General features: G+C 47.7%; 1 protein-coding gene across 2 annotated transcripts in view; it reads left to right on the top strand.

Annotated features, from left to right (window-relative positions):
• Positions 1-26,339, top strand: part of USP6NL (USP6 N-terminal like) — a 1,148,352-nt gene that overhangs the window by 1,058,488 nt on the left and 63,525 nt on the right. For both annotated transcript variants that reach the window (XM_069629707.1, XM_069629706.1), the window contains exons 11-13: positions 855-920; positions 2,335-2,434; positions 7,296-7,448. In XM_069629707.1, the coding sequence (XP_069485808.1) occupies positions 855-920; positions 2,335-2,434; positions 7,296-7,448 (319 nt within the window). The remainder of the gene's footprint in view (positions 1-854; positions 921-2,334; positions 2,435-7,295; positions 7,449-26,339) is intronic.

The raw sequence follows: 26,339 nt of genomic DNA, 5'->3' as shown, positions 1-26,339 counted from the left end.
TTGGTCACAACTACTCGCTAACACTTCCAAAGGGATACAACGAGGCAAACCTTGCTGCTGTAGGATGCTGAAATCTGCACCACCCCAGCTACTTACATCTGTATGCCCACCGTGGACTGGTGTGTTGGGTGCCGGGGTTGACTGGTATGTAATATGGACTAGTCTGCTTGTTTCGAATAGCAGTGGGTTCTTTGGCGTTTTAGCCCTCCTGCTATCTACTTCATTGTTATTTCCATTATCAAGCTTTTTAATGTACATTTAGGTCACAATTAATATTTTTAGCGCACATTCTTAAAGCTAGGCAGATTTAAGGCCACTTAAAGCTGTCGTTCATGGTTTACATCAAGAGGAAGTCCTGAAGTATTCTCCCCAGTCAAGGAACACTGCACCTGATGTTTGTGTTTAAGAGCTAATCTGTGACCCAATGTATGATTATGTCCCCTCCCGGCCATATGGCATACTCTGCCCTCACCCTTTGGCATTTCCGTGCTTCGGTGATCAGCCTCATCCTGCGCATTACGTTCCTTTGATTTGATGTTCCTCCCAGGTGCAGCTAATCACTGCAATGTCGTCATCCATTTTTACTCTGTGTTGGTCTTCACCCTGTAGAGTCCAAGTAAACGTGTTAGTAAAGTAGCCTCATCCACGTGGTGTAAAAATTAGCTGCACAGAAGGAAGGTGCTAGCTGCAAAAGACTGAAATAGATTTTAAAGTTAACTAGCAATATAGCCTATAATTTCATGCTCTTTAGGGACCAGGAGTGTAGATATCTGCCCGCACCAAAAAAGCCTTTTTATAAGCTCTCGGTCCTTTGATACATCTTTTGCTTTAACTCTGCTGTTCCTTTAATGCAGGATTCCCAGGAACTCCATTCCAGCCTGTACACCATGAAGTGGTTTTTCCAGTGTTTCTTGGATCGGGTTTGTATTCTTTGCATCTGGATTGCTTATTCACATTCCTATGTGCTCATTAGCATGGGTCTTCTAATCGTGTAAAATATAATGAGCGAGCAGAACATACTGTTGAGGTAGAATGGTAGAAAAGAGTTCACAAAAGGATCACTAATTCAATAAGATACATTGGGCCTCATTACACGGTAGGCGGTACCCATGGCGCTATTAGCGCCATGGTTGCCGCCGGTACCGTACCGAGTCCGCCTTGGTGGATGGCGCAATTACTGCCCTACTCCAAGGTGAGCGGGGGCGGTAATTTCCCATTCACCAAGGCCCTTCCCCATTCCCATTTTTGCCCCATAGGGCATAATGGGAATGGGGAAGGTGCTAATTACGGTACCGCAAATTGCGGTACCGTAATTAGCTCTGAGGTCCCTTTGCGGGTCCCGTCCTTAACGCCTGGAAAAACCAGGTGTTAAGGGAGGACCCACAAAGGGACCTCGTAGTAAGGCGGTAAGGGTTTACCGGTACCGGTGCCCTTACCGGTACCGGTAAACCCTTACCGCCTACCGTGTAATGGGGCCCATTGTGTTCCCTATGCTACAAACGGAAAAAGGATACACTTGTGTTTTTCTGATCCTGCATCGTAATTGATGGTCCTTACTTAAGTAACCAGAGCATACTTGCAGTTACTTGCTGTTACAGGTGGTTGAGACAGCTATAGTATATCCTGAGAAGGCATAATTAGATTGAGATGCCTGAACTTTGTTAGAGACCATATATAAAGCACACAAACCCCTAAAGGGCTCAAGGTTCTGCGGCAAGTCACAAAGGAAAGGATTCACACAGGCTAGTCAGATCTAGAAAACAGCCACAGTCTCTTCAGTATAAATATATATTGTGTACAGAGACGCAATTCAGTAGGCGATGAATCCCAGATAGTTGGTGCTGGATTTGAAATGAGTCAGTCAATGTTAGCCTACATAAAATGTGGTACCGTACAGAGTTGGCGTTTAGCAGACCTGACCGATCTGGTAGCATACCTCTCAACCTCTAATTGGTAAACCTGGTCTTGGGTTTATCGTCTTGACAGTATCGCCAGTAACTCTCAACACAACTAATACATTGGATCGGAGGCCCAATCCGATCCAATGTATTGGCGCATCCTTTTAGAGTGCCTTGGATATTATGGCTACATCTACTGTACACCTACTGGTGGCATGCCATCAATTATCATGTTGTACATGCAGTCCTGCTGTGTTCCAAATATCTGCCCCTCTGCTAGTCTCCCCATGATATTGAGGTGTTCCTTTTCTTCTGCTATCATGCATCTAGGGGTATCTAACATTGACACATGCTGGTCTTGTTTGATGTTCTGAAGAATGCTAATAGATTGAGTTTGGAATTTGCTCTTGACAGTTCTTTTGTATCCTCATTTTAGACTCCATTCACTTTAAGCCTAAGGATATGGGACATCTACATACTTGAAGGAGAGAGAGTTCTGACTGCGATGTCTTACACGATATTGAAACTGCACAGAAGTAAGATATCTCATATGCCATGTAGTATGTATAGTTTTGTACCAGTTAGAAGTTGATTTATTTACATGTCTACATTTACACCCCAAGAGTTTAGAATAGTTATCTGCCTCATTCAAATAAAATGTTAAAGTTTGGTAGATTTCCAAAATCTCTACCTGTTGCTTTGGGAGTGCCTCCATCTGATTGATAGAGAAAAATCTAACCAACATTTATTGTGTAGCTCCTTCCGTTCTTTCACAACGTGTATACATAAAGCGGATTCCAAGTGCTCTGTTACATTTTACTCTCAACAGTGGAGAATCTATAGTGGACCTCCACTATATTATTTATTTAAGTGCTTTTGGGAAATCGCCCGATTCAGTTTAAAGGTCAAACAACTCATGATTTGAACTTTGTTGAATTTTATTTTAGTGTGTTCATTCTTTTCAATATTCATGCTACTTTGCAAGAATAGGACGGCATATAATTCTTAATACGCACACTGAGACAATTCTCTCAAAATGGATGTTTCAACAACATTTATGGAAACCTTAAACTACCATACAAAAAATTGCATGTACACAAATAATTCTTCCAATAGGAGAGTATCTGCTACCCTCCCACTCCTCTTACTGCTTCCTGACTCCCAGGCATAAACAACCTGAAAATATTAGGCGTGACAAACCTAGATCTCTTATTTAATTTACACCAACATTGGTACCTGGTCAGGCAAAATGGAGATCTGCAAATGTGCAGAAAGATCCAGAGGCGGTGGTGACGAGGAATTCAGAGGAAATAACTTGGTTACGTTTGCACTTAGAAGGTAACAAATAAGATTCTGTATAACAATTGGGCACATTGTTTATGCAGATGCCTCAAGTGCAACGCTTCCATAATTATGGTTATTGAACAGACCATTGGAAGACAGAGAACAGTAAATGAACAAAGGAAATTAACTGGGTGGGCTTGTGGAGGTTGGCACCTGGGCTGGCTCATTGAGGTTGATGTCTGGGCGGGCTCATGTAGGTTGGGGTTGACTCCTGGCGGTTGGCACCTGGGCGGGTTCATGGACAAGCTCCACGCAGCTCCATAGGGAGAAAAGAGCAGACCTCGACATGGCAAGGGCCACCTAGGAATCCAAGATGGTCAGGCCTTTAGATAATCTCAGGCCAGAACCCTTTCAGCCCACATGGCCCCAGACAAATGGTTAATTCCCAAACAAGACCAGCTCACCCTAGACAGGTGCACCACGTATCCCTTTGCTCCACCTACAGAGAGAGGACCAAGAGTAGAAAAGCAGACATTGGCAGTCTCCTAGTGTTAGGTGTTCAGTTAGGAGCTGGAGGAAGGTGTTTGAATGAGAGTGGTGAGCGAGAGGCAATGATGAGAAGGTTGGAGGAGATAGGTGGAGGCTGGAAGGAGAAGGTTCTTTTGGAGGAGGAAGTTTACCATCTTAGGAGGAGGGTTTCTTGGGAGGAGGTGGTTATTTTGGGGGATGAGACTAGTCCTCTGTGAAAAGGAGTCTATTGATGAGACTGTGGCATGAGAAGATGTTACCTTTTGGAGAAGAGAGTTTCTGGGCAGGTGGTAGTGGTCTACAGGATGACCTGGAGTCAACCAGCAGGGGAAGTCTGGAAGGGAGGCCAACTGGCTAGAGTGGGAAAGTTACCTCAAACACGTGAAGGAGGGTGAAAAGTATGCTAATCCCATATCCTAAGTGATTAGGGAGGTTCTGGCCTGCCAAACGGGTCCAGCGCAGACTCTAGAGGTTGGTGAAGGAACAAATCAGGGAGTGTGTGGTACGCCCTCCCAGTAAGGAGGCAACACCTGGGATAAAGATCCAAGCGGAGGGAGGTGACCGGGGGCAGACGTCAGTGCCACACTGCCCCACAATCTGTGAGCAATCACCATTTGAAATAAAGTGCAGCTTACTTGCTTTCTGGAGGAGACCTAAAGACTTGGTCACGTTGTGGACCTTCAGCCTGAGGAAACCCTGAATCACCAGACCCACTGAAGTGGATTCCGGAACCCATGGACCCCCACAACCCTAAAACAAAGATCAGGTGTCTGCGTGTGTTGGACGAGAGTCATTGAAATACTTTTTCACGCAGCCTATTTTATGTGGTTAAGAAATGTTATATTCGTGGTGGCCTATAAAACCCTGCCTGTTAGGATATCCTGTGTGTCAGAGTCTTTGTAATTTCCACTCATTCATCCCCTGACAAATGCAACCTCATGTATGTAGTTGTTGTCCTTGAACCCATGGTGTAACTGCTGCATGCTGTGTTCAGTAGTGGGAACAGATCCCAACAGCAGGAGAATAGTTCAGGGATAGAATGTTTGAGACCCCTGTGGGGTAGTGAGGATGGGAAACCCACCTTGTCTGTACTTGAATTAGAAGGCCAGCTACATGAAAACGCGGTGTAGGAAGGAAGATTATTCTTCTCTGTGCAAAACCACCAGAATAAGGTGACAGTATGAACCTGGAGAGGAGGCCGCAGCATGGAGGGATGGGCAAGACTGCCTGGAAGCCCAGCGGGGAAGCCGGCCTGTGAGGAAAAACCCCCAGAGAAAGGTGACGGTGTGAACCTGGAGAGGAGGCCGCAGCATGGAGGATGGGCAAGACTGCATGGAAGCCCAGCGGGGAAGCCGGCCTGTGAGGAAAAACCCCCAGAGAAAGGTGACGGTGTGAACCTGGAGAGGAGGCCGCAGCATGGAGGATGGGCAAGACTGCATGGAAGCCCAGCGGGGAAGCCGGCCTGTGAGGAAAAACCACCAGAGAAAGGTGACTGTTTGAACCTGGAGAGGAGGCCGCAGCATGGAGGATGGGCAAGACTGCATGGAAGCCCAGCGGGGAAGCTGGCCTGTGAGGAAAAACCTACAGAGCAAGGTTACGGGCAAGAAAGCAGCATCAATGACAAAGTTGCGAGGAGACTGGGGGTGAGGGGAGACCATCCTTTGACAAAGAAGCAGAGAAACTCTAATAAGCGAGTGTCGAGCTGAAGAAATACCTGCTGGGGCTCCGCAGGCACAGGAGGCGGGAGTGAAGAGAAAACGTGTGAGGAAAACAGTGAGGAGAAAGCAGTGCACGTCCTCTTGGAGAAATTAATGGTGAGAAACTTGCAAGTTCCGCTGCCATGTTATTGTAAAAAACATTATTGTGATAGTGCGGCAAGAATGTCTTTTTAGAGCAGCTTGTCACATGACAGTTTATGCGATACTGCTGGACTATAGCAGAATCATCAGCTGGTGGTGTAGTTAAAAAGAACCGTGAACAAGAACATGCTGAAAACTGGAGGGAATCCATCTCTGAAGCGTTTGATTAAGCACACATTGCATGCTGGGGATTTGTAGTAAAGGAAGCTACCAAAAAGGTGTGGTTAAGAGATTATCACATGCTCGGAACTGTGGGTACTAAGCATACAAGAGAAAACCCTGCACAGGGCATTCTGTAATGAAGCAAACTGAATGAGAACAGATGGCATGCTATGTCTGTACAAAAGCAGTTTAGGGAACTCGGAAGCTAAGCTACACATAAGAGATGATATGCCGGGCAATGGGGAGATTGTTGTGATCCCACGACCAAAGAGCTGCAACATAACTAATTAGCCTTCGACAAATCATTTTTATTAAAAAGCATAACAATGTGTTGTGTGAAGACTCGGATTCCCTAATTGTTGCAGTGCCGGACCAATGGAGCGCATATACAGTGTATCTGGCACCTGTAGGGCGCTATTATCACACTATCCAGTTAAATGACAAGGGATGTGGTACAAGCACAAATACCTGTGTATCATTTATTCAAACAAGTGGACTTCCCGAAAATTAAAAAAGCCATTTTAATCATTGTGTAAGAAGTGTATCTCACCAAGTAGCGTTGTATTGAAATTATTTTTAAAAAGAAAACCTTAGAATTGCATTTTCATTTTTTTGAACTGGTTTCAAATCAAAAGCCTCGAAATACGTATTAGCAAATACTTGGGGCCTAATTCACAAAGCGTTTTTCAATGGGGTTTTGCCATTATAAAACGCTTCTGTGAATTAGGCCCTTAATGTAAAGACTCTAGTACCTTTTTCAAAATTCCCAATTTAAATCTAGTGCAAGGAAGCTTATTTTAAAAAAATGTTTGTTAGAAATAACAATTTATCAGCATTCAGACCCCATTGGAACATTTGGGGACGTTATGGAAGAAATTAGGTTTCTTAAACCTGAAAGAAAAACAGAACCACTCATGACAGAAGTGCACAGAAAACAGTGAATGCAAATGGAGAAGGGACGTGACACCAGGGGGCACTTGAAAGGAAGGCGAGTAAGAATAAAAGGGAAGGGCTAAAGTGGGCAAGGGGAGGGATTGCTAAAATGAAATGGAACTAGGTGATTAAAGGAGGGCAGAGGGGCCAGAATGAGGAAGGACAGGGTTGTGAGGCGTAGAACATTGGGGACAAAGAAGGAGACACACTCTTCTCACGCCCCCTCATAAGTCGTTGCACACGCGTCATGGTTAAGTCGCATATGACCATACATACATGCATATTTGCTGTTGATGATCTATTCTTCGGGCACGTGCTCGCACACGCACATCACCAGAACTTTTGCAGTCCTGAAAATGCACCATTTGCCTAACCTTTTGACCTTTAACTTGTTGCAATTTCTTCAGCTATTAACTGAAGAGATTAGTGAAGAATGTGTTTCTATGAAGTTTAAGTTATTATCGTGTTCTGCTCATTTTTCATTCAATATACCCTCTATTAATTCTCCTATTATAACTGCTCAAATGAATTCATAAAGCCAATTACATCTCAAGTAGACTTTCTTTAACCACATTCATATTAATGTGAAAGTTTTTAGCTGTACCTTTTTTTTTTTCTTGTCCATGATTAGAATATCTAATGAAGTTGTCAATGGAGGAGCTGATAGAATTCCTGCAGGAGAGGCTCGCCAAGGACTTCTACTTTGACGATGACTTTGTGATCGAGCAGCTTCAGAACTCCATGTCCGAATTGAAACGAACCAAGCTGGACCTTCCTCCACAAGGTGAGAAGCATACAGCCGGCATGATCCGGGCAACTTGTGTCTAGCCGCCATGAGTGTCCGCTTAAAGTTTTGTGTGCATTTAGAGTAGAAGTTTCCTTTAGTACGTTTTCCTCCCATTTCAATTTCTTAAGGCTGGACTATTGCAATGCCCATTTTGTTGGCATCTCCCAATAAAGTTTGGCCAAACTTCAACTAGCCCAAAATAATGATTTGAGGGCTGCAACTGGCTTCTCAAGACGGGACCACATTTCTGAGGTCAAGAGGAAGGTCCATTGGCTCCCTGTCAAGGAAAGCATGACCTTCAAGACACTAGCCTTGACGCACAAATGTCTTCACGGTCTTGCTCCTCCCTACCTAGCTCAAAGAATGGCCCACCGCACCAGGGGTGTTGTTAGGTCTGGAAAATACGAGGGGCTACACTGATGTCGGGACTGGGGGCTAGCTAGCCTTTTGGTTGTAGCTCCCGAGATTCTATCCGGGTCTACAACCACAAGATGAGGGGCTATAGCCCCATTAGCCCCCCCTAACAACGCCTCTGCTCCACACCCAGAGCTGCCTATACTAACAGAATCACTGTACCCCTTACCCGCAGAGTGCGTGCGGGTGGTACCAGTTATTGGACCTCCCTTCCCGCCTCACATCAGGATGATTGACTCCCATGCAACCTTAGGCTCTTTGTGTGACGATACTCTTGTTCCATATGTTGCCTCATTAGTTTGCCTGAAACTGTCCTAAATAACTGTAACCAAGCACTCTGTACTAAGTATTTCTGTGTTGGGCCGCATTCTTGTAACCCTTAATCAAGCCTGCTTACATCTCCTCATAGCGCCTCGATGCCCGTGGGCTGTAGTGCGCTCTACAAATACAAAAATAAACAAAATAAAAATAAATTATAAGGATGAATGTTTCCTTTCCGATCATGACTTTGCTCAGCAGCTCCCTAATAAGTGCAGGAAAGTGTTTGTCTGAAGGTATCCTCTGAATGAATTGTTTTTAAAGGTTGCTGTATTGTGCTGCTATTTGGCCACTTCATTGCGCCTCTCGGCTGGTACATTGGGCATTTAAACAGAAAAGCTATTCATGTAGTTTTCAGTGCTGGAAGAACGTTACGTTCAGCATTGTATAACAAAGTGGATTGCAGGGAGCAGTTGCGACTGACCTTGGAGGATGACCTCTCAATGGAACAAGGTGGTAGTCTTATAAAGATTCCACTGGGTCGCATGCTAGAGATATTAGCTGGCAGTTGGGACCAGACTTGTGCTGCTTACCGGCATGATGGAATCGCTGGAGCTTGTTGGATCATCTTTCTTTTTAAGGTGATACCACTGCAGAAGAGAGGAATCTTTACAGTTTTATGGAATTTTACAACGTCTGCTTCATGTGTTTATTGGTGGGGAAATTCCAGAGAGTTTCACTATGAACGTGTAGAGTTTGGGGTGTGGTCAAGATGACGGAGGGAGAGGTTGTGCAGCCCGAGCTCAGCTCCCCTCCTGGGCTTTTTAGATTCTCTCCCTGCCTCAAACTTCTTTTCAACGCCACAACGTCAGTTTCAACAAGCACTGTGCCCTAGAAATTCAACTGGTTGGAATCAGTCTCTTGTTTGCAGTCCACAAAGGAATTTGCAGCGCAGTCATGTATCGATTCCTCTTCCATTAGTTTGACAGACGTTGTCTATATTTGTGTCTGGCTTCCTTTGCAGAAGTCCACAATGCCCGGCAGTCCTGTGTTTTACTGGTCCCCTGCGGGGAAAATGCCTCGAGTGAAAGAAGTGAAGCGACTGCCTCCTGTCTATTAGCAGAAGGGGGCACTCAGTCAACCCTGGTGGAGCATTGAGGGTAGGGTGTGTACCTCTAGGCTGAAGTAGGAGTGGGTAGTTGGAGTGGAGTAGACTGGAGCTTGGCCCCTTTCCCGGAGTGTGCCTGAGGGATGCATTTAACAGCCTACTATGCTCCAGTAATGGGAGGTAGAAGTTGTGAGGTTGAGGAAGGACATGATCACCAAAAGAGGCCCGGCTCCCCAGTGGACATCCATGCAGCTTCCAGAAGGGTAGGGCAATCGACTACTGTGACTGGGGTACTGCCACGATTGTGGTAGACCAGTGTGCCCTGGTGACCTAAGTAGCAGAACATGGGTAATGAATTGATGTACGAGAGTTAGCTAGCTAAGCAAAATAAAATGTGAATAAAACAAAAGGAAGAATGTAGGGAACACTGGATGTCAAAGATGACAAAAGAAAAATTCCCAATATGATGCAGCTCAAAGGTTACTGTTGGCCCTAACTCCCTCTCCTATTCTCGCTCTCTCGCTTCCTCACTCTCGCCCCATCTCCCTCTCCTATTCCCCCTCTCTCTCACGCCCTCATTCTCGCCCTAGCTCCCTCTCCTATTCTCTCCCCCCTCATTCTCACCCTCTCCCCTCTTATCCCCCTCTCTTTTGCTCCCTCACTCTATTTCGCCCCTCACTCTCTCGCCCTAGCTCCCTCTCCTATTCCCTCTCTCCCCCCCATTCTCCCAATCTCCCCCTCTTATCCCCTATCTCTCTCGCTCCTTCACTCTCTCGCCCCCTCACTCTCTTGCCCTAGCTCCCTCTCCTATTCCCTCTCTCTCCCCCCACATTCTCACCCTCTCTTCTCCTTCTGTCCCCCCTCTCTCTCGCTCCCTCACTCTATCTCACGCTAGCTCCCCCTCCCAAGTTAGTAGATGAGAAGATTGACCCCTACTCTCTATTTCCATCTTCCGCTAGTAGGGAAAACCTAATTTTCCCTACACTATCCAGTGATTAGTGTTCTATCAGAATTTGCTGATTGTACCTTACAAATACCTTGTTTGGTTCAAACTCTAACATGCTGGCTCTCACTGCCCATGTCTCACTCTTTCCTCTTATTGACTCTGCCTGACTTCTCCCACTGATCTCCTGTCCCTTCAATCGTCTCGCTCATTTTAGGTCTTACCTGCACTTTTGATGTTACTCCTCCATCCACTGCTCCCTTCCTCACACCCCTACTCCTTCCTCCTGCGCACAACTCATGTACCCTCCTTTCACTTGGTATCTTTCACTTCCCAGTCACTCCTTACACTACTCTTTCTAACCACACTCACCACACCAATGCACACAGTAGTACCACTTTCACTCTCTAGCCAATATCTCACTGAGAAATCACCCCAACTGTCTGCTGCTCCTTCTCCCTCCTTGCTGGTCTCTTGGTCGCCCTCCACCTCTGACCTCATCCCACTAACCAGTGGTTGAAAATAAAGTTCCACAGGGGTACAACACAAAGTTCCAAACAAGTGTCAAAGAAAGTTCAAAAGCCTGTTCCCCACAGTTCAAGAAAATGTCTCCCTTCTCTTGATTCCTCTTAGTGTTCTCGGTATCACGCCAGGGGGAGCAACCCTCTTCCTCTGGCTTTCATGCCAGGGGGAGCAGCCCTCTTCCTCTGGCTTTCTCAGCATTCACAATACTAATAGGAACTCTTCTTTCTTTCACAATGTTCTTGCAAAACCCTTGCTCACTATCCTACCGGGTCTGGCTCTTTCTCACAACTTTACTAAATACCGTTCAGAATATCAGGCTTCTCTTTCTTCCCTGCCAAGTATGGTCTTTAGGAAATTCCTTGGTGATTTCCCTTCTTCTCGCGAGTGGGTCGCCGACCCACACTACTTATTAGTTTCTCTTATGGCAGATCTGGTTTGCCTCTTCCCAGGTACTGTGACCCTGGCTTTGTCATCTCCTGTGGATATTTGGAGCCATGTCCTCCCAAGTACTTTAAAGAGGAAGCTGGCTCGTATATCACTCTACTCTGGTGAGTCGTAGACCCCTCTTCTCCAGCATGGGGTCTGGCATGGATTTACATGCTCATGAATATTCCCCGTCATCAGGCTGGGAATCCTTGGTAAAGAAAAATCAGTATCAGTTTCGTTTCTGATCTGTCTTTCTCAGTAATAACCAATCACTGGTCTCTGGGTCATACTGCCCCCAGCCAATGACTGCCCTCTCCCCAAGCCCTGCCTCTGGCAGCCATCTTCAGATTTTTACCGCACGCTCAAGTGTTGGGAGTCCTCGTGTTTAGCTCTTGAGCTTTTGCTGTGTTTTTCATGCTTTTTCAAAGATAATTTTTCATTTTTCGGTCAAATAGAGCCTCAAGCTCCACCGTCTCTACATCTGATTAACGGGGATCCATGTCGGATTTTTCTACGCCCCTCAAGGGTGAAGATTTTGTCGAGTTACGCTTCTTGGAGGATTCCAGAAGTTTCTGCGGCCTACCCGAACATGGCCCAGGAGAAAGGAAGCTCGACGCCCGGAAAGCTGTTCAGGGTCTGCCATGGATGCCAGCTACAGAATATGTTCAAGGAGGACAAGCATTCGAAATGTCTCTACTGCCTTCATGAGGACAAAACGCACGTGGAGAAGGACTGTGCGTTTTGCAGGAACATGTCGGAACGGACCATCAGGGACCGACACCTTCGTCTCTCCAACTGGCTGGAATGAAGGAGTCCGTCAGGTGAGAAGAAGAAGTCCCAGCGGTCTTCTAAGTCCTGTGAGGGAGCCCCGGCGACGGGGGCCCAACAGAAGGCAAAGCACTGTGAGTCCGCGGGCACCGGGAGAGCCGAACGGTCGAGCTCTTCAGCTGCCAGTCAGGGCGCACCTTCCCCGGCACCATCAACCACGAGCCAACGGAGAGGCCCCGGTCGATCTCGAAGGATTCGGCCGAGGGGGAGCGAGGCGGTGACCCTTCCCCCAAGGTGAAGGCCTCAAGCGTGCCTAAGGCGGTGAAGGCTTTGATTCACCCGGCCAAGGCCTCTATCGAGGGAGTCGCGGCGGCCCTGACGCAGCCTGTGGAGGCTACACCAGTGGAGGCGACCTCGGGGTCAAGAGTCTCCCTGCCTCCGCGGAGGGAAGCCTCTTTCAGACCCATCGAAAAGACCCCCGTGAAGACCCCGGCGGAAAAAGACGGGGGGGGCCGGTGGCCATTGTGGACACGGACACAACATCTGAGGAGGAGTTGGAAGAAGTCCTAGAGGGCCTCAACGAGGGCGTCGAGGAGGCCCGTCCCCCCGGGAGGTATCCCGACGAGGGTGACGATGAGAGTGACGGCGGCACTGGCGAGGGTCCTAGTCAGCCGTCGCTTCCAGAGCCGCAGGATAACTCGACGGCCATTTTGTTGGCGATACAATCCTTATGTTCAGAGATAAGGACGAGATTGCCCGCACCACCGACAGAGGACCCGGTACCAGGTCTGACGGAGGAACCAGAGCCGGTCCCGGCAGCAAGCCCCCCGAACAAGAGAAGACAGATCCACCCAGCCCCGCCTTGCGGCCTGCTCGGCCTTTACCCACATCCCCCGTCCCTGGGGATGACACGGGAACAGACAATGCCACGACGGGTACCGACGACGGCGGCGGTGACGACGGGACGGAGCTCCCATCACCAGCCCGGGCCTCCCCGTCCAATGATATCAGATCTTTCCATGCAATGATCGCCAGGGCATCCAAGCTTTTTCAGCTCTGCCCCGAGGAGAAGAAGGAAGGTTTCCTTTACCAATGGCGCGAGGCCAGGAGGAAGTCAGTCCTCGCCGTGCCTCTGCTGTATGACATCTGGGACAAGGGTCTCATCCTTCTCAAGAACCCGTCTACGACGCACGCCAAGAAGGATCGGTACGAGAAGAAGTACCGGGTCCCAGACGCGGCCCCTTTGTGCCTATGGGCACAACCTACCCCGTACTCGGTCGTCTCAGCAGCGTCCAAGACGAAAGCGGGGGGGGGGGGCGTCGGTCTCAACGTCAACTTCCCCGCCGGACGGCGAAGGGAAGAAGCTGGATGCAATGGGACGACGTTATCTCGTTGGCGGCAACAACGATTTAGGCGGCCAATGCTTCCCATTTGCCTCTCTTTTGGCATACTTGGTTCGCATCTTCCCAGGTACTGGGACAATGAAGATGCTAACTGCACCTTCTTAGGTTCCCACCAGCCAGCCCGAGTGTCCCCCCTGCCTTTAGAAAGCATTGTTGTGGAGTCTGGTCAGTCTGGGAACCCCACCGTTGCAATCTTCTGGGCAGCACAGCATTTTCTCCACTCGCTTCCCTGGCTTCAAGGACGGTGGGAGCTTCTCTTGCCAGCTCACCTTGTGATCCTTCCACTCTGCACCAGCCCTTGTCCTTCCTGCTCCATTCTTGACGTCCCAGTCTGCTTCCTTCTTTCCAGCACCGTACTGGCTCTTGCAGTTCCTATACATCGGGCTAGACACTTTCTGCCCGTATCTCTCTTCCTTTTCTACTTTACTTGAAGCAATGAGTAGCCGACAACCAGTAGACCCTTTGTAGTTCTTGCGAGTAAGCTTCATGGTTCCGGCCCTCCTCCTCCACTTCCTCCTCCGCCTCATCCCAGAATCTTTCCTAGGAATCTCCCTTGGGTAGATTAGGATCATCTTCATCTCAGAACTTGGTAATGAGGCTCTATCTTGGTAGTTCCTGTTCTTCTTTGTTGCAGTACTTTTAAAGGAGACCAAAGTCTCAGCCCTAACGACATGCATAGGGGTGTCTGGTATTGAGGAGAAGTGGATAGGAGAGGAGTGTGTGAGGGCTGGTAGGGGTATCGTCAAAATACTGCATTCTCTCCGGATAGTCGTCGCTGTTCCCATGAGAACTCCCCCTAGGGTAAAGGGAACAACGTTCATGGTTTCATCACACCAGACAATTTTGTACAACAGGAATAGGAACAGTTCAGTAGTACAATTCTAGGAAGAGGTTCCCAGTATCTGGAGACGAATAAGTTCTGAAACACCATGGAGAAACAGGTTGCAAGGGCACCAAGTCTGTTTCCTGCTCCCTTTAAATGTGTTGTCTTTGACATCACCTCCCAATCTTTCCAGAATGGGGCTTGTGCTGGCCAAGCCTCTTTTTGATATGTAACAGCTAACTATCATTGGAATTTTGCCCAACTGTTTTGGGACACAAATGCCAATTCTTTCTGTATCCCTTATCGTCCCTAGTTTGTTTACCTGCCATTTTCCTGACCTGCATTTGCTATGCAATCGTTTATTTTCTTTGTAGTAATCTTGCAAATCAGAATGGTGTGAAGCTAAACAAAGAAAAAAAGGCCAGCTTTTCATTCTGTGACCAGTGTAAACGACAAATGTGTAAATGCATTTTCATTTTCAAACACCTTTTTCACGAAGGCAACTTTCTGATGCAAAATAAGACCAGCGGAATTCCTGGGATGTGTGACCAATGTCTCTGATCTAAGAATCCTACTGGCTGTCAAAAATTGAGATAAAATAATGTAAAATATGACCAACGTATGGCAGAATGCTCAAGCCGAGCAGTGGAAAAGTATTGGAAAAAACAAAGTCTACCGGTTGGGGAAAGTTGTGAATAAAACTGAAGACTGACTTTGTTTCCCTTTTTTATGGCTGCAATATCACTATACAACAGCTTAGAAGGACCTCTGGGCACCATGGACACTAATGTCTCATGAACATATAGGTGCCCTAACTCTTGCGTGCTCTGACAGTCCAGGTGTAAATCCGGAGGTTTGCTTCCCAGATCAAGAATAAGCTTGGAGAACACTGTGGAACAGTGTCCTGGGGCCATTTTCTTTCAAATGCAATTGCTGAAATTCACTTCACTCTACAGAGCTAAATTGTGTGGAGAAAGTAATGTGTTTGCAGTCCGGAAAATCTGGGACAGTTGTCCCCCTCCAAGTCCCAAAGTACAATGGGGAGAATAGCCGGTTTCATAACGGTGTCAGCCCCCATTGGCCCCCCAGCCCTTCTTCCGTGTGGGGGATACCAGATACTGGACCATACTGTTACTAACCAAATAATACAGACAATAGTTCTACATTTTGGAAAACGGTCACAATTTATTGGAGCATAACCACAAGAGGGGCAGTCCCAGCCCTAAACACATCATGGTTCATGACCGTACTTTTTCAAAGGTGGCCCGACAGCAGGGCAATGTCAAAGTTCTGGATGTTCACAGTGTCCCTTTGCCACCCACGGCATTCGCAAGGCACCAGACATACACTCCAGATTGTACTGCACGCAGTACTCCTCCTCGGGCCACTGAAACTTGCAGGTGAGGAATCTCAAGTATCCCTAAGGGACACAGTGCCAATCGTCCGAGTTTGGCTCGAGTGCGGCCCTCGGGAAACCTGCCCGCGGTTGAAGCCGCGGCGTACTTCTCTCCCCGGCTAGGACTGCCCCGAACTCCCCTGTGACAGAAATGGAACAAATCAATGCATAATAAAGGAATAATAAGCAAAACAGAAAGCAAGCAACAATTTTACCACTTACACCTCGACATCCGCTGCAATCAAATTTAAACAATTGTACATATAGTCAACATATTACAGTGAGAGAAACATCCAACCGTGTTTACCAATTTACCAATCAACATCTGCTGACACAAAATTGACATATTACCACAACTTTATCATATTTAATTCTGTACGCTATCCTAATCAGCAATCACCTGCGCGGTCCCATCTGCTCTGAACTAGCCAAAAAGGGTGAGGGTGGGTGGGTGTTCAGGCGGGGGAGACTGGAAAGAGGCTGGGCTCAAGTCCATCCACGCCCTATATACTGTCCCCAGGGCACGCCGGATGCTCCTGCCCTGGAGACGCCCCTTCCTGCAGGAGGGGGGACAAAACCTAACGAGGGATGGGGGCGGCCAGAGGGGCGTCCCGCTATGTGGGATGTCCCTCGAGCGCCCCCTAGGCGGCTTGGCCATCCTCTTAGCGGTGTCAGCCCCCATTGGCCCCCCAGCCCCTCTTCCATGTGGGGGATACCAGATACTGAACCATACTGTTACTAACCAAATAATAGACAGACAATAGTTATACATTTTGGAAACAACAGGACACAATTTATTGGAGCAGTCCCAGCCCTAAACACATCATGGTTCATGACCATACTTTTTCAAAGGTGGCCCGACAGCAGGGCAATGTCAAAGTTCTGGATATTCACGGTGTCCCCTTGCCACCCACGGCTTTTTGCAAGGCACCGGACATACACTCCAGATTGTACTGCACGCAGTACTCCTCCTCGGGCCACTGAAACGTGCAGGTGAAGGAATCTCAAGTTTCCTTAAGGGACACAGTGCCCATCGTCCGAGTTTGGCTCGAGTGCGGCCCTCGGGAAACCTGCCCGCGGTTGAAGCCGCGGCGTACTCCTCTCCCCGGCAAGGACTGCCCCGAACTCCCCTGTGACAGAAATGGAACAAATCAATACATAATAAAGGAATAATAAGCAAAACAGAAAGCAAGCAACAATTTTACCACTTACACCTCGAGTTGCGGCCCTCGGGAAACCTGCCCCTGTTTGAAGCTGCGGCATACTCCTCTCGCCGGCTAGGACTGCCCCGAACTCCGCCACACTATGGGGGTGGCTCGCCCCACCACCCCCAATGCCCCCATTCTCCACTAAAACTTGCCATCGTTGTAGCTGTAACCGAATTTCCAGAAGGCCCCTAGAATGGCTGTGATGAACAGGCCATTCCCCTATCCAACAGATGCACACCGTCTGCCATATAGTCGGAAGGGACAAAGCAGGGCCCTGTCCGAGTTCTGAATGTTCCCCTGTCCCTTGTCACACACAGCTTTAGCAAGGCAGCGGACATACGCTCCAGATTGTCTTGCATGCCATACTCCTTCCTCAGACAGGTGTGTCCTACAAAACCCAAAGCCCTCAACCTTGTACCTTTTCTGATCCATCTGTTGAGCCTGCGACTGGACTTCCCCATACCCTGTGCAATGCCGTCCTGCGCCATTGCAATCTGGGCACCACCTCCGACCAGATAATGTCGGTACCAGACAAATCTTGCCAGTGCGCGCATACCCATTTGAATTTGAGCCCATTGTCGGCCCCTTCCCCTGGTGGCCAGATCCTGCCACCCAACTGCGCCGTCGGCACCTTGTGGGCTGCACAAAATGGGTGTCTCCCCTATCATGTATGTGCAGGTTGGGGGGGGCTACTAAACAAGATCTATTGGTAACCATTCACCGGGGCAAGGTGTTTTTTTTGCCCACCTTTCACTTGTCCCCTAACTTATGTCCCAGTTCAGCGCCCACCATCCTATAGCGTTCTGTCTCCTTGGGCCATAACCTGCTTTCCCCTACTTACCTTTGTAAATCAATACTGGCACTCTAAGTGCCGAAAAACCTGCTGGTGGCCCAGGACTACCTAGTCAGTGCTGCACTTGATGGTCTATGTGACCCCTGCCCAAACCTGGTGGCGGGCCCGTCCTGTTTGTCGAGGCCCTTGAACACATTGTACACAAACCCTAATTTCAACCCTTGGTGTACTTTTGCCATCCTCTGGTTTTGCCGTGGCATTCATCCTGAGGCCATGTCCCACAGCCTGCCCAACCTCACAGGGTCATGGTGATGTTAATACACCCTTCTATGCAGGTATGTCAACCCCACTGGCCTGCTAGCACTAACGTGGACACTGAAAGCAGGCAAGTTGAGGGGCATTGAAGGCGAGATAACCAACCCTTATTTCCTTTCCGTTTAGCCTTCATTCCTTTTACATTAACGTAATTCATTAAACCTAATGGAGACAGGCAATTTTCTTCACCCAGTGACCCTGAAATGAAGATTGAACCCAAAGTGCAGCTATAACGGGCTGGCCCCATCTGGCACCGACCGTTCCCCAAAATTGTCTGACTGTAATGGAAAAATTGGCGCGCAATTATAACTAGCCATTCCTTTCCTTTACGACCCAGTACCACTGGCACCCATTATGATCAAATAAGCTGCCACTCGTGTATTTCAGAATCTGCACCAGCAACCCTGGTTGAACTCTGGACAAACAATCCGTAAACACATCTTGGTTCATCAACCTCCTCAATGTCCTGCACAACGTTTACATTGGGTGTAATGCAAAGCCAGGCGCTAGTGTCGCCCTTAACAGGCTACGCCAGGTTGCACACCAACTAGATGAAGATCCACCCTTGCAGATGCGATGCCAATTGTTCATTTTTGACAACATCTACTCTGGCCCACTGGTGGGGAATTAGTTACTTGCACAGCCAACGCTTACCCCACTGTGGGTGTCCAGGAAAACCACTTTTTACCTGTTTTCTACGCGATCTACCTTACCATTACTTTACTGTACTGTGACCGGCTTGCCTAATGATCTTCTCCACTTATGGCACCCTTGAGCCTGTATTTGCGCATGAAACAATGTTTTACCCAAAGCAGACATAAGGTATTCTGTTCTCATCCTTTAGGGACTTAAATGTTTTGTTCCCAAAACCATTGCCTTGTGGAAAGATACCTTCCCCCTACATAAACTCAGTAGTCACCCAACTGATTAATTTGCCAACTAGCTGTTTCCAGGAACTCTTGGTAAGTGCAATCGCTACATGACCGTATGGATCATCTACTCCCCAAAGTAATGCCCCCCGAACTCGCTCCCGATCAACCCAGGATATTATCAACACTCCTCGGAACTACTAGGTACTACCCCATTCGGACAACTCCCACGTTATGTTACCGCTGTCAGCCCAATTGCATTCTGGTATTTGTAGTCTTTTATCCAGGAGTGGGGCATATTTGTATCCATACAACTTCTACCCTATTACCTAGCTGCCATGTGTATTACCCCTAATTTTATCCCCCAACAGTGGCCCCTCGCAGCGCTACCAAGAGCCGCCCCCCACAGTGAGCAAATCAACCAATGCGTAGCAGATACACGAAAGCAGCATTATGTAGGAATGTCAGTGATAGATGACTGAACTGCATTCTGGGACTTGTAATCTTACAGGTATACGTGGAAACAAACCAAAGCAATCCACAACAGAGCCTCAAAGAAACCCAAAAAAAAACCACTCTGAAATGAAAAACCCAGCCTGGCGGCTGTTCACCCCAGCTCCAAATCAAGCTTATCCTCACATCAAAGAGTCACCTTCGACATTGTGGAAGTACCAGCAAAGCCACTTGATGTAATGAAACAACCCCCTTGCCGCACCTTTCCCTGGTATATCAGGCACTTAGACAACAGCGGCACCAACCATCTCCTTAGACATCGCAACAAAACAGAATGTCATGACTCCCAGCCATCGCCGTTAAGCAGTAAGGTTTAACTCCTGAGGCACGGCGGTCAGCCCAGGGCACATACCCTCTGCCCGGCTAAAAATACACTGCCCTACTGTGGCTGAAAATAGCCTGGGGCTCAAGGGGCATCCCCTAACCAACCCTGTATCTAAGGATGCTGCTTAACCAAACACCCTTTGTTGCTCTGCGCTGTCCTGCTTCCATAACTTGCACGCTTCTCATGCTCTAAATTCCCCCAATTTGAACCCTTTGTTGACCGAAAGATCCCCCTTTCCCATGAGAAGTAATTTGGTCGCTGGCTTGAGTGCTCGCAAATAAGCATATTGTGTTTGGCCACCATATTACCTCCTTTTAAAGCAGCAAAAGACGTTTTTCAGAAACCCTTTTATGCAAATAATGCAAAGCCTGTGCCTAGGTTCCATAAAACTGATTGAAAACCTCCATATTGGAACCGGCATTGCGGCACGGCATCTGACCCTGAGCGCCCAATTAACATTCACTGCAATAATCCCTGCGTTCTCAGTTACACATGCAGTCAGGTACTGGTGCGGGATAGCGGACATGTCCAAGGCAAGCATAATTTACCCCAATTTACATGTCCATGAAAGTACTCGCAACCAACAAAGTGGTGGAAGTTCTCTGTACAACATAACCCCTGCTAATGCAAAACCTGCCTGCGCGGTGCGGGCCGCCTAAACACGGGCCCGTTTTTCATTACCAATGGCGCACATCGTTGTCATACCCGAGTAATATACTCCTATTTACGAAGCAAAAGTTTGACACAGAATGCCCAGTGTAAGTGACCGGATGGGCCACCGTAACACATCATGGAAAATGACGACCCCGTGATTCTAATGGCTGGTATAATTTGCCACCCTACATGCGGCGCCTAACTTGGCGGTCTGACATACTCTGCCCCCCGCCTGAAAATTTCCCCCATCCAAGCAACGTATCCACCTTTAGCCCCTCCACAGTGGCACAGCAGCCCCAAAACAACAACAAAAAAAGGGGGGGAGGGTGTGGAGGAAGGTGTAATTTCTCCATTGGGAAATGCAGACATATTTCTTGTTACATCACATTAAACACACAAAACGGCAAGACCACTAGGCCAGGACAGTAAATGTACTGCATGACAAAAGCAGCGTAACACCCTGCCAGCCTGCTAACGAGGATGGCTTTACATTCAGGAAGACGTAATTAAAAACAGTTTGGCGGCTATTCACCCCACGACCACACCGCTCAGGGATATGTGTCGCAGGTGTAATGCAGGCGCGGCGGCCATACCTGGGCAGATGCAATCGTAAAACCACCCACACAGTGTGGTGCAACGACATACGTTTGAGTAATTCAACTGAAAACAATGCAAATAGACCTCGTGTCTGAACTGCATTAACCGACACGAGGCGCCCAAGTCAGCAATCCGACAAATCTTACCCCCAACCATCCTGAAAAAAAGGCATAAACTCCAACAAAGCGGTCAAAAGACCTAACAAACCGCCACCTCGAGACGGCGACCAAACTACAAACCCTGCTGCCTGTGAAACATCAATTTAAATCACCCAACCGCTGTAGCACGACACACACATAGCGCACCGCGGAGGCCATACATAGCACATGCAATTTCCAACAAGGGCCCATACTCGAGGTGAGAGATGCAAATCCTGATTCGCCCACGCTTAGTAATCCCCACAACTTTTAAACAATATGCCTGTGCAAAGTGCTCGAAGGGAGACAAAGAACGATGCAAAAGAAAAACCCTTGCATGCCTTTACAATCGCGCACATCGAAAGCATTTCATGTCCCACCTATTTATATTTCCTGACAAGTCGCCCACAAAAGATACAAAGGTGATCAGAAAATAACCCATATGCATGCCTTGATAAGCACACCCAAAAAAGAAACATCACCATCTATTGCATCTTAAGGCGATTCGGCGACCACCGTCACACAAATAATAAACAAATGGACAGCACAAACTTCTGTGTGAATCAAAGAAATCCTACCAGCCTTGCATTTTTTCATATTATAATACAGCGGCTCGGCGGCGAAATCGAGAAAATAACCCCAGACCTTCCCTTTCGGCGGCCAGCAACATGGCAAGTGCCTGGCACTCGATGTCAGGGGACCACCGTGTAACTCGGGCAAGGTTAATACACCCGCCGGCCGTGCATTGAAAAAACCATGCCTTTGTCCATACTCACCGGCTCCTCAAAAAGGAGCATAATCAATGCAAGCCTGTGCCCGCATCACTGCAAAACACTTAACCTCCCAATTCCGAACCCTTTGGCCTGTACACAGGACCGGAAGAAACACTCCACTTGAAAACTAGAACTAACAACTTGCACCTCTATCACGGCCTCCCAAAAACTTTTCATATGGGCACTGGAAGGCCTAAATACCCATTGGAGGCCCCAGGACCACCTCGTGTTCGTCACAAAAATAAACACCAAAACAACAGTGTTTGCCAGCACTGCAAGTGCTTTAAACCTTACGGGCCACTGAACCGTGTAGCCACATGAAAAATATACAGAACCCACACTTGCTTTTAGAGACCCGCAGCATGCGGACTGGCTAAGTAAACAATAAACCTGCGGCTCGAAGTGGGACAGTGGGCACTACACCTTGCCGCCGGCCGTACATGCAAAGGCTCATACTCACCAGTCATTAATTTAACCCCAAACTGCATCTTCAGGCGAGGCGTTGAAAGACTTGTCCATACTCGCACGCTCCTCGGAACGAAAAACACCAACCTCGAACACCAGTCGGTAGTGCGCGCTTACATGTTCAGGCGGGGGAGACTGGAAAGAGGCTGGGCTCAAGTCCATCCCCTCCCTATATACTGTCCCCAGGACACGCCGGATGCTCCTGCCCTGGAGACGCCCCTTCCTCCAGGAGGCGGCCAGAAGGGTGTCCCGCTTTGTGGGATGTCCCTCGAGCGCCCCCTACGGGGGCTTGGGCATCCTCTTGACTGCCACCAGCCAGGCTAATGAAATCACCTGAATAAGGTAATCTAGCTTACTGGTCTCCATACAGTCCATACAATATAGGACGGCATGGTATCCAGGAGACTCATTTAAACGGCAACAAGACTTAGGGCCTACTCTTTGCCACAACTATCGCCAGCAACCTCCAATTCTGCTACTTGTACTTTTTAGGGCATTCCCCCTCCCCCCACATGCCCCCACCCCCCCCCCACACCCCCAGATTCCCGACAAATCAAGCTTGAAACATTGGCGTGATCGTCTATTCATCTTTGAATCTCTTTGCACAGTGCAACATGGTAGAGAAGAAACCGAACCGTCAACATCTCATGCTGAGGAGAATCCTTTTCTTGTTTGATTTTTAATGCAAAGTGGAGCTTGCCAGGGCTTATAAACTTCCTCCACCTTGACTTTTTCAAGAGCATCTATGCAGGTTCCCCGAAATATCTGCTTAAGCAATAGCTCATTCAAATTCGAGCAGCTTGCATATAACTAACATTAGTCTCCCCTTGAAATAGCAGGTGATTTTTAAGGTCTTTGCCTCACCCAGGGGTGCAGCCTGACCGCTGGCCCTATATACTTGCCTACCATCGCCACCAGGGCTTATGTCCCTTTGAGCAACTTCCATTTCACATCAAAAGGCCTTCTCTGCATGGGCAGAGGCAAGTAGTGGTTTGGCAAGAGACTCCTTTGCTCTTTGCCCCTGAAAAGGTGGGGGTGACGCAATCCTGGAGGATTTTAGACCCCAGACGGGTGGGTTTGTTTGTTTTATTGATTTATATTGCGCACCAGACCCGGGGGTATTCGGGCGCAAAGGCAGAAAGAGGATTGTTCAACTTAGGTTACATGTTGCAAATAAACAAGGAGTACAGCTATGGTTACAGTGCTGTAGACGGGTAGAGACAAAGAATCATAAGGATATGCACAGCAAGTTTACAATATGCAGCTGTGACAGATATAAAGAACAGTTAAATATACAGTGAATATACAGAATATACATGAGATCCTAAATGATGGTAGCGAGATGTTAAGCATCATGATCTTTTAGCCATTGGATCAGGTTAGATCTGAATTGCTGGTAAGGGAGGTCTTCTCTTAGATCGGTTGGGAGGGAGTTCCACAGTTGTGTGGCTTTAACAGCGAAGCTACTCCCACCAGATTTAGTGACTTTAAATCTGGGTACTAGTAAGAGGTTAGAGTTGGCTTTTCGTAAGGGACGGGCGGCTGTTTGTCTGGTGAATCTGTCTGTTAGGTATTGTGGGGCTGCGTGGTTAAGGCATTGATGAGTGAGGGAAGCTGTTTTAAGGAGGATTTTGTCTTTAGTGGAGAGCCAGTTGGTGGATCTCCTAAGGTCTGATATGTGGGCATTTTTAGGGAAGTTTAGGGTGGCTCTCAGGGCATTATTTTGCAATGTTTGAATATTGGAGGTGATGTATTTATTGCTGCCTATGTAAAGGGCGTTGCAATAATCTAGTTTCGATAGAATTAATGCTCTTGCTAGGATGACACATTTATTGGGTGAAAGGAAGGGCTTAGCTGCTCTAATTAGCTTACATGTATAGGAGGTAGCTGAGGCCATGGAATTCACTTGTTTGTCAAATGTAAGCGTGGAATCTATGTAAAAACCGAGGGTTTTAACTACTTTGGCTACACTGATGGTGGTGTTCTCAATTATGAAGGAGTCATATTTGGTGCCCAATTTGTTGATATTGGAGGAGGTGCCTAGAATGAGGAGTTCGGTTTTGTCATCATTCGTCACCGTGAGCGGCCATCCATGCCTGGATGATGAGGTAGACTCTGTTCACAAAGGCCAAATCCTTGTCATAATCTCCCGTCAACGGGATGAGGATCTGTGTATCGTCTGTATAGTTGTAGGTGATATCAAGACCGTCTAGATCATCGAAAAGGGGCTTTGTGAAAATATTATAGAGAGTGGGTGATACGCAGGATCCTTGGGGTACGCCGCAAGTAGTGGGTGCGGGGTCAGCAGCTGCTAGGGGAGAGAATACTCACATTGTCCTGTTGTCTAGGAATGACTGGATCCATGCAACTGCTTCCTGAGAGAAGAAATCTGCCGAGACCAGGTGATTGCATAGTATTGTATGGTCTACCAGGTCGAAGGCGGCAGAAAGGTCAAGGAGTAGTAGGAGTGAGGTTGTGCCGTTAACTAAATGTGTCTATTTGTGCCTTGAGGTCTAGGAGTGCAGTCTCAGTGCTGTGTTGTGGTCTGAAGCCAGACTGTCGGACTCCTGGGAGGTTGTTTAGTTCCAGGTGGTGTTGAATTTGTTGGTAGGCAACTTTATCTAGTATTTTCAATAGGAATGGCACAGTGGTTATAGGGCGATAGTTAGTTGAGATGGAGGGGTCCAGAGTTTGCTTTTTGAGGAGGGGAGGACCCAGGAATGTTTCAGGTTGCTGGGTATGGTGCCTGATGTGAAAGAGGCGTTTATAAGTTTAGTAATGAAAGGGGAGAGATCACGGGCGGAGTCTTTTATGATTTGGGCTGGGCATGGGTCGCCCTGGCAATTGGAAGGTTTGAGGGCGAGGATGACTTTTTCAACTTCTTTGGTGGATACTTTGCGGAAGTAGAAGGAGGTGTTGTCTAGCGGTTTCGGAGTTGGTAATGGGTTTATAACGGGGTCTAGGTTAACAGCGTTTGGGGCAGTTATGGACACTTTTTTGTTATTGATCTTCGCCTGAAGCATGGTTATCTTGTTGGCGAGGGCATTTTGGATACCTGTGCACCAGTTCTTGGCCTTAAGGGAAGAATCGGGAACTTGGGTGGGGATTCTACTTCCTTCAGGATGGCGAACAGTTCTTTTTTGTTGGATTTAGCTTGAGTGATCCGGGTGTTGTAGGAGGTTTGTTTCGCTAAGATTTCTTTTTTGTAGAAGGTGGCTAAATTCTTTAGGTTGTTCTTGTTAGTGTCTGATGGGTCAGATCTCCAGGTTTTTTCACTGAGGCGTTTCTTTTGCCTGATTTCTTTGAGTTGGGGTGTGAACCAAGTATTTAGGTGTTGGCGGGGTTTAATCTTCCTGATTTTTAATGGTGCAATAGTGCCCAGAGAGGAGAGCATCACTTTGTTGTATATTTCTACCATAGAGGCTGGGTCGGTCTGATCTGAGATAGAATTTAAGGTGGGGAGAATAAGGGGGATGAGATTTTCTGGGGTGATATTTTTCTTATTTCTAGTAGGTGCAGTGGGGGCTAGAGTATTGTTATAAGTAGGAATGGTAGCTTCTAAGGTGAACGATATCATGTAGTGATCAGACCATAGCTGGGGCATTATAGATGTGATGTTGATTGGGCAGTTGTGTTCGGCAATCCAGTCGAGGGTCCTTCCTTTAATGTGAGTTGGAGCTGTAATCTTTTGGGTGAATCCTAGTACCTCAAGTGTTATTGATTTGTAGGGCATTGGGGTCATGTGGGTCATTAAATCCGAGGTTGAAGTCACCTAGGATGAGGCTTTGAGTAGAGTTCTTTAGATTGTCAGATAATAGATTTGTAAGGTCTTCCTCAAAGGAGCCTATAGGGCCTGGTGGGCGATTATATCAGGTGGATGATAATTGGCAATAGGTTTGATTATTGGCAATAGTGAGTTTAGCTGTGAGGGATTCGCAGGAATTAGTTTTATGGGGTGAGGAGAGTCTAAGGGTTAAGTTGTTTTTGACAGTTATAGCTAGGCCGCCACCTCTAGATGTGGTGCGATCTGTACGAATAAGGGTATAGTTGTCGGGGTTGGCTAACATAACAGCTGGTCCTGCTGCGGGATGGAGCCAAGAAGTCTAGGTTCTCATTTTGGATTGTATCCACTATTTCGGTGGCGTGGGCCACCATGGTTCGGGCATTTAATGGGG

The sequence above is a fragment of the Ambystoma mexicanum genome, chromosome 12 (genome assembly GCF_040938575.1).
Source record: "Ambystoma mexicanum isolate Mex_15411 chromosome 12, UKY_AmexF1_1, whole genome shotgun sequence".
NCBI lineage: Eukaryota > Metazoa > Chordata > Amphibia > Caudata > Ambystomatidae > Ambystoma > Ambystoma mexicanum.
Note: the sequence above shows the minus strand (reverse complement) of the source record. Positions and strands in the feature narration are given on the sequence as shown.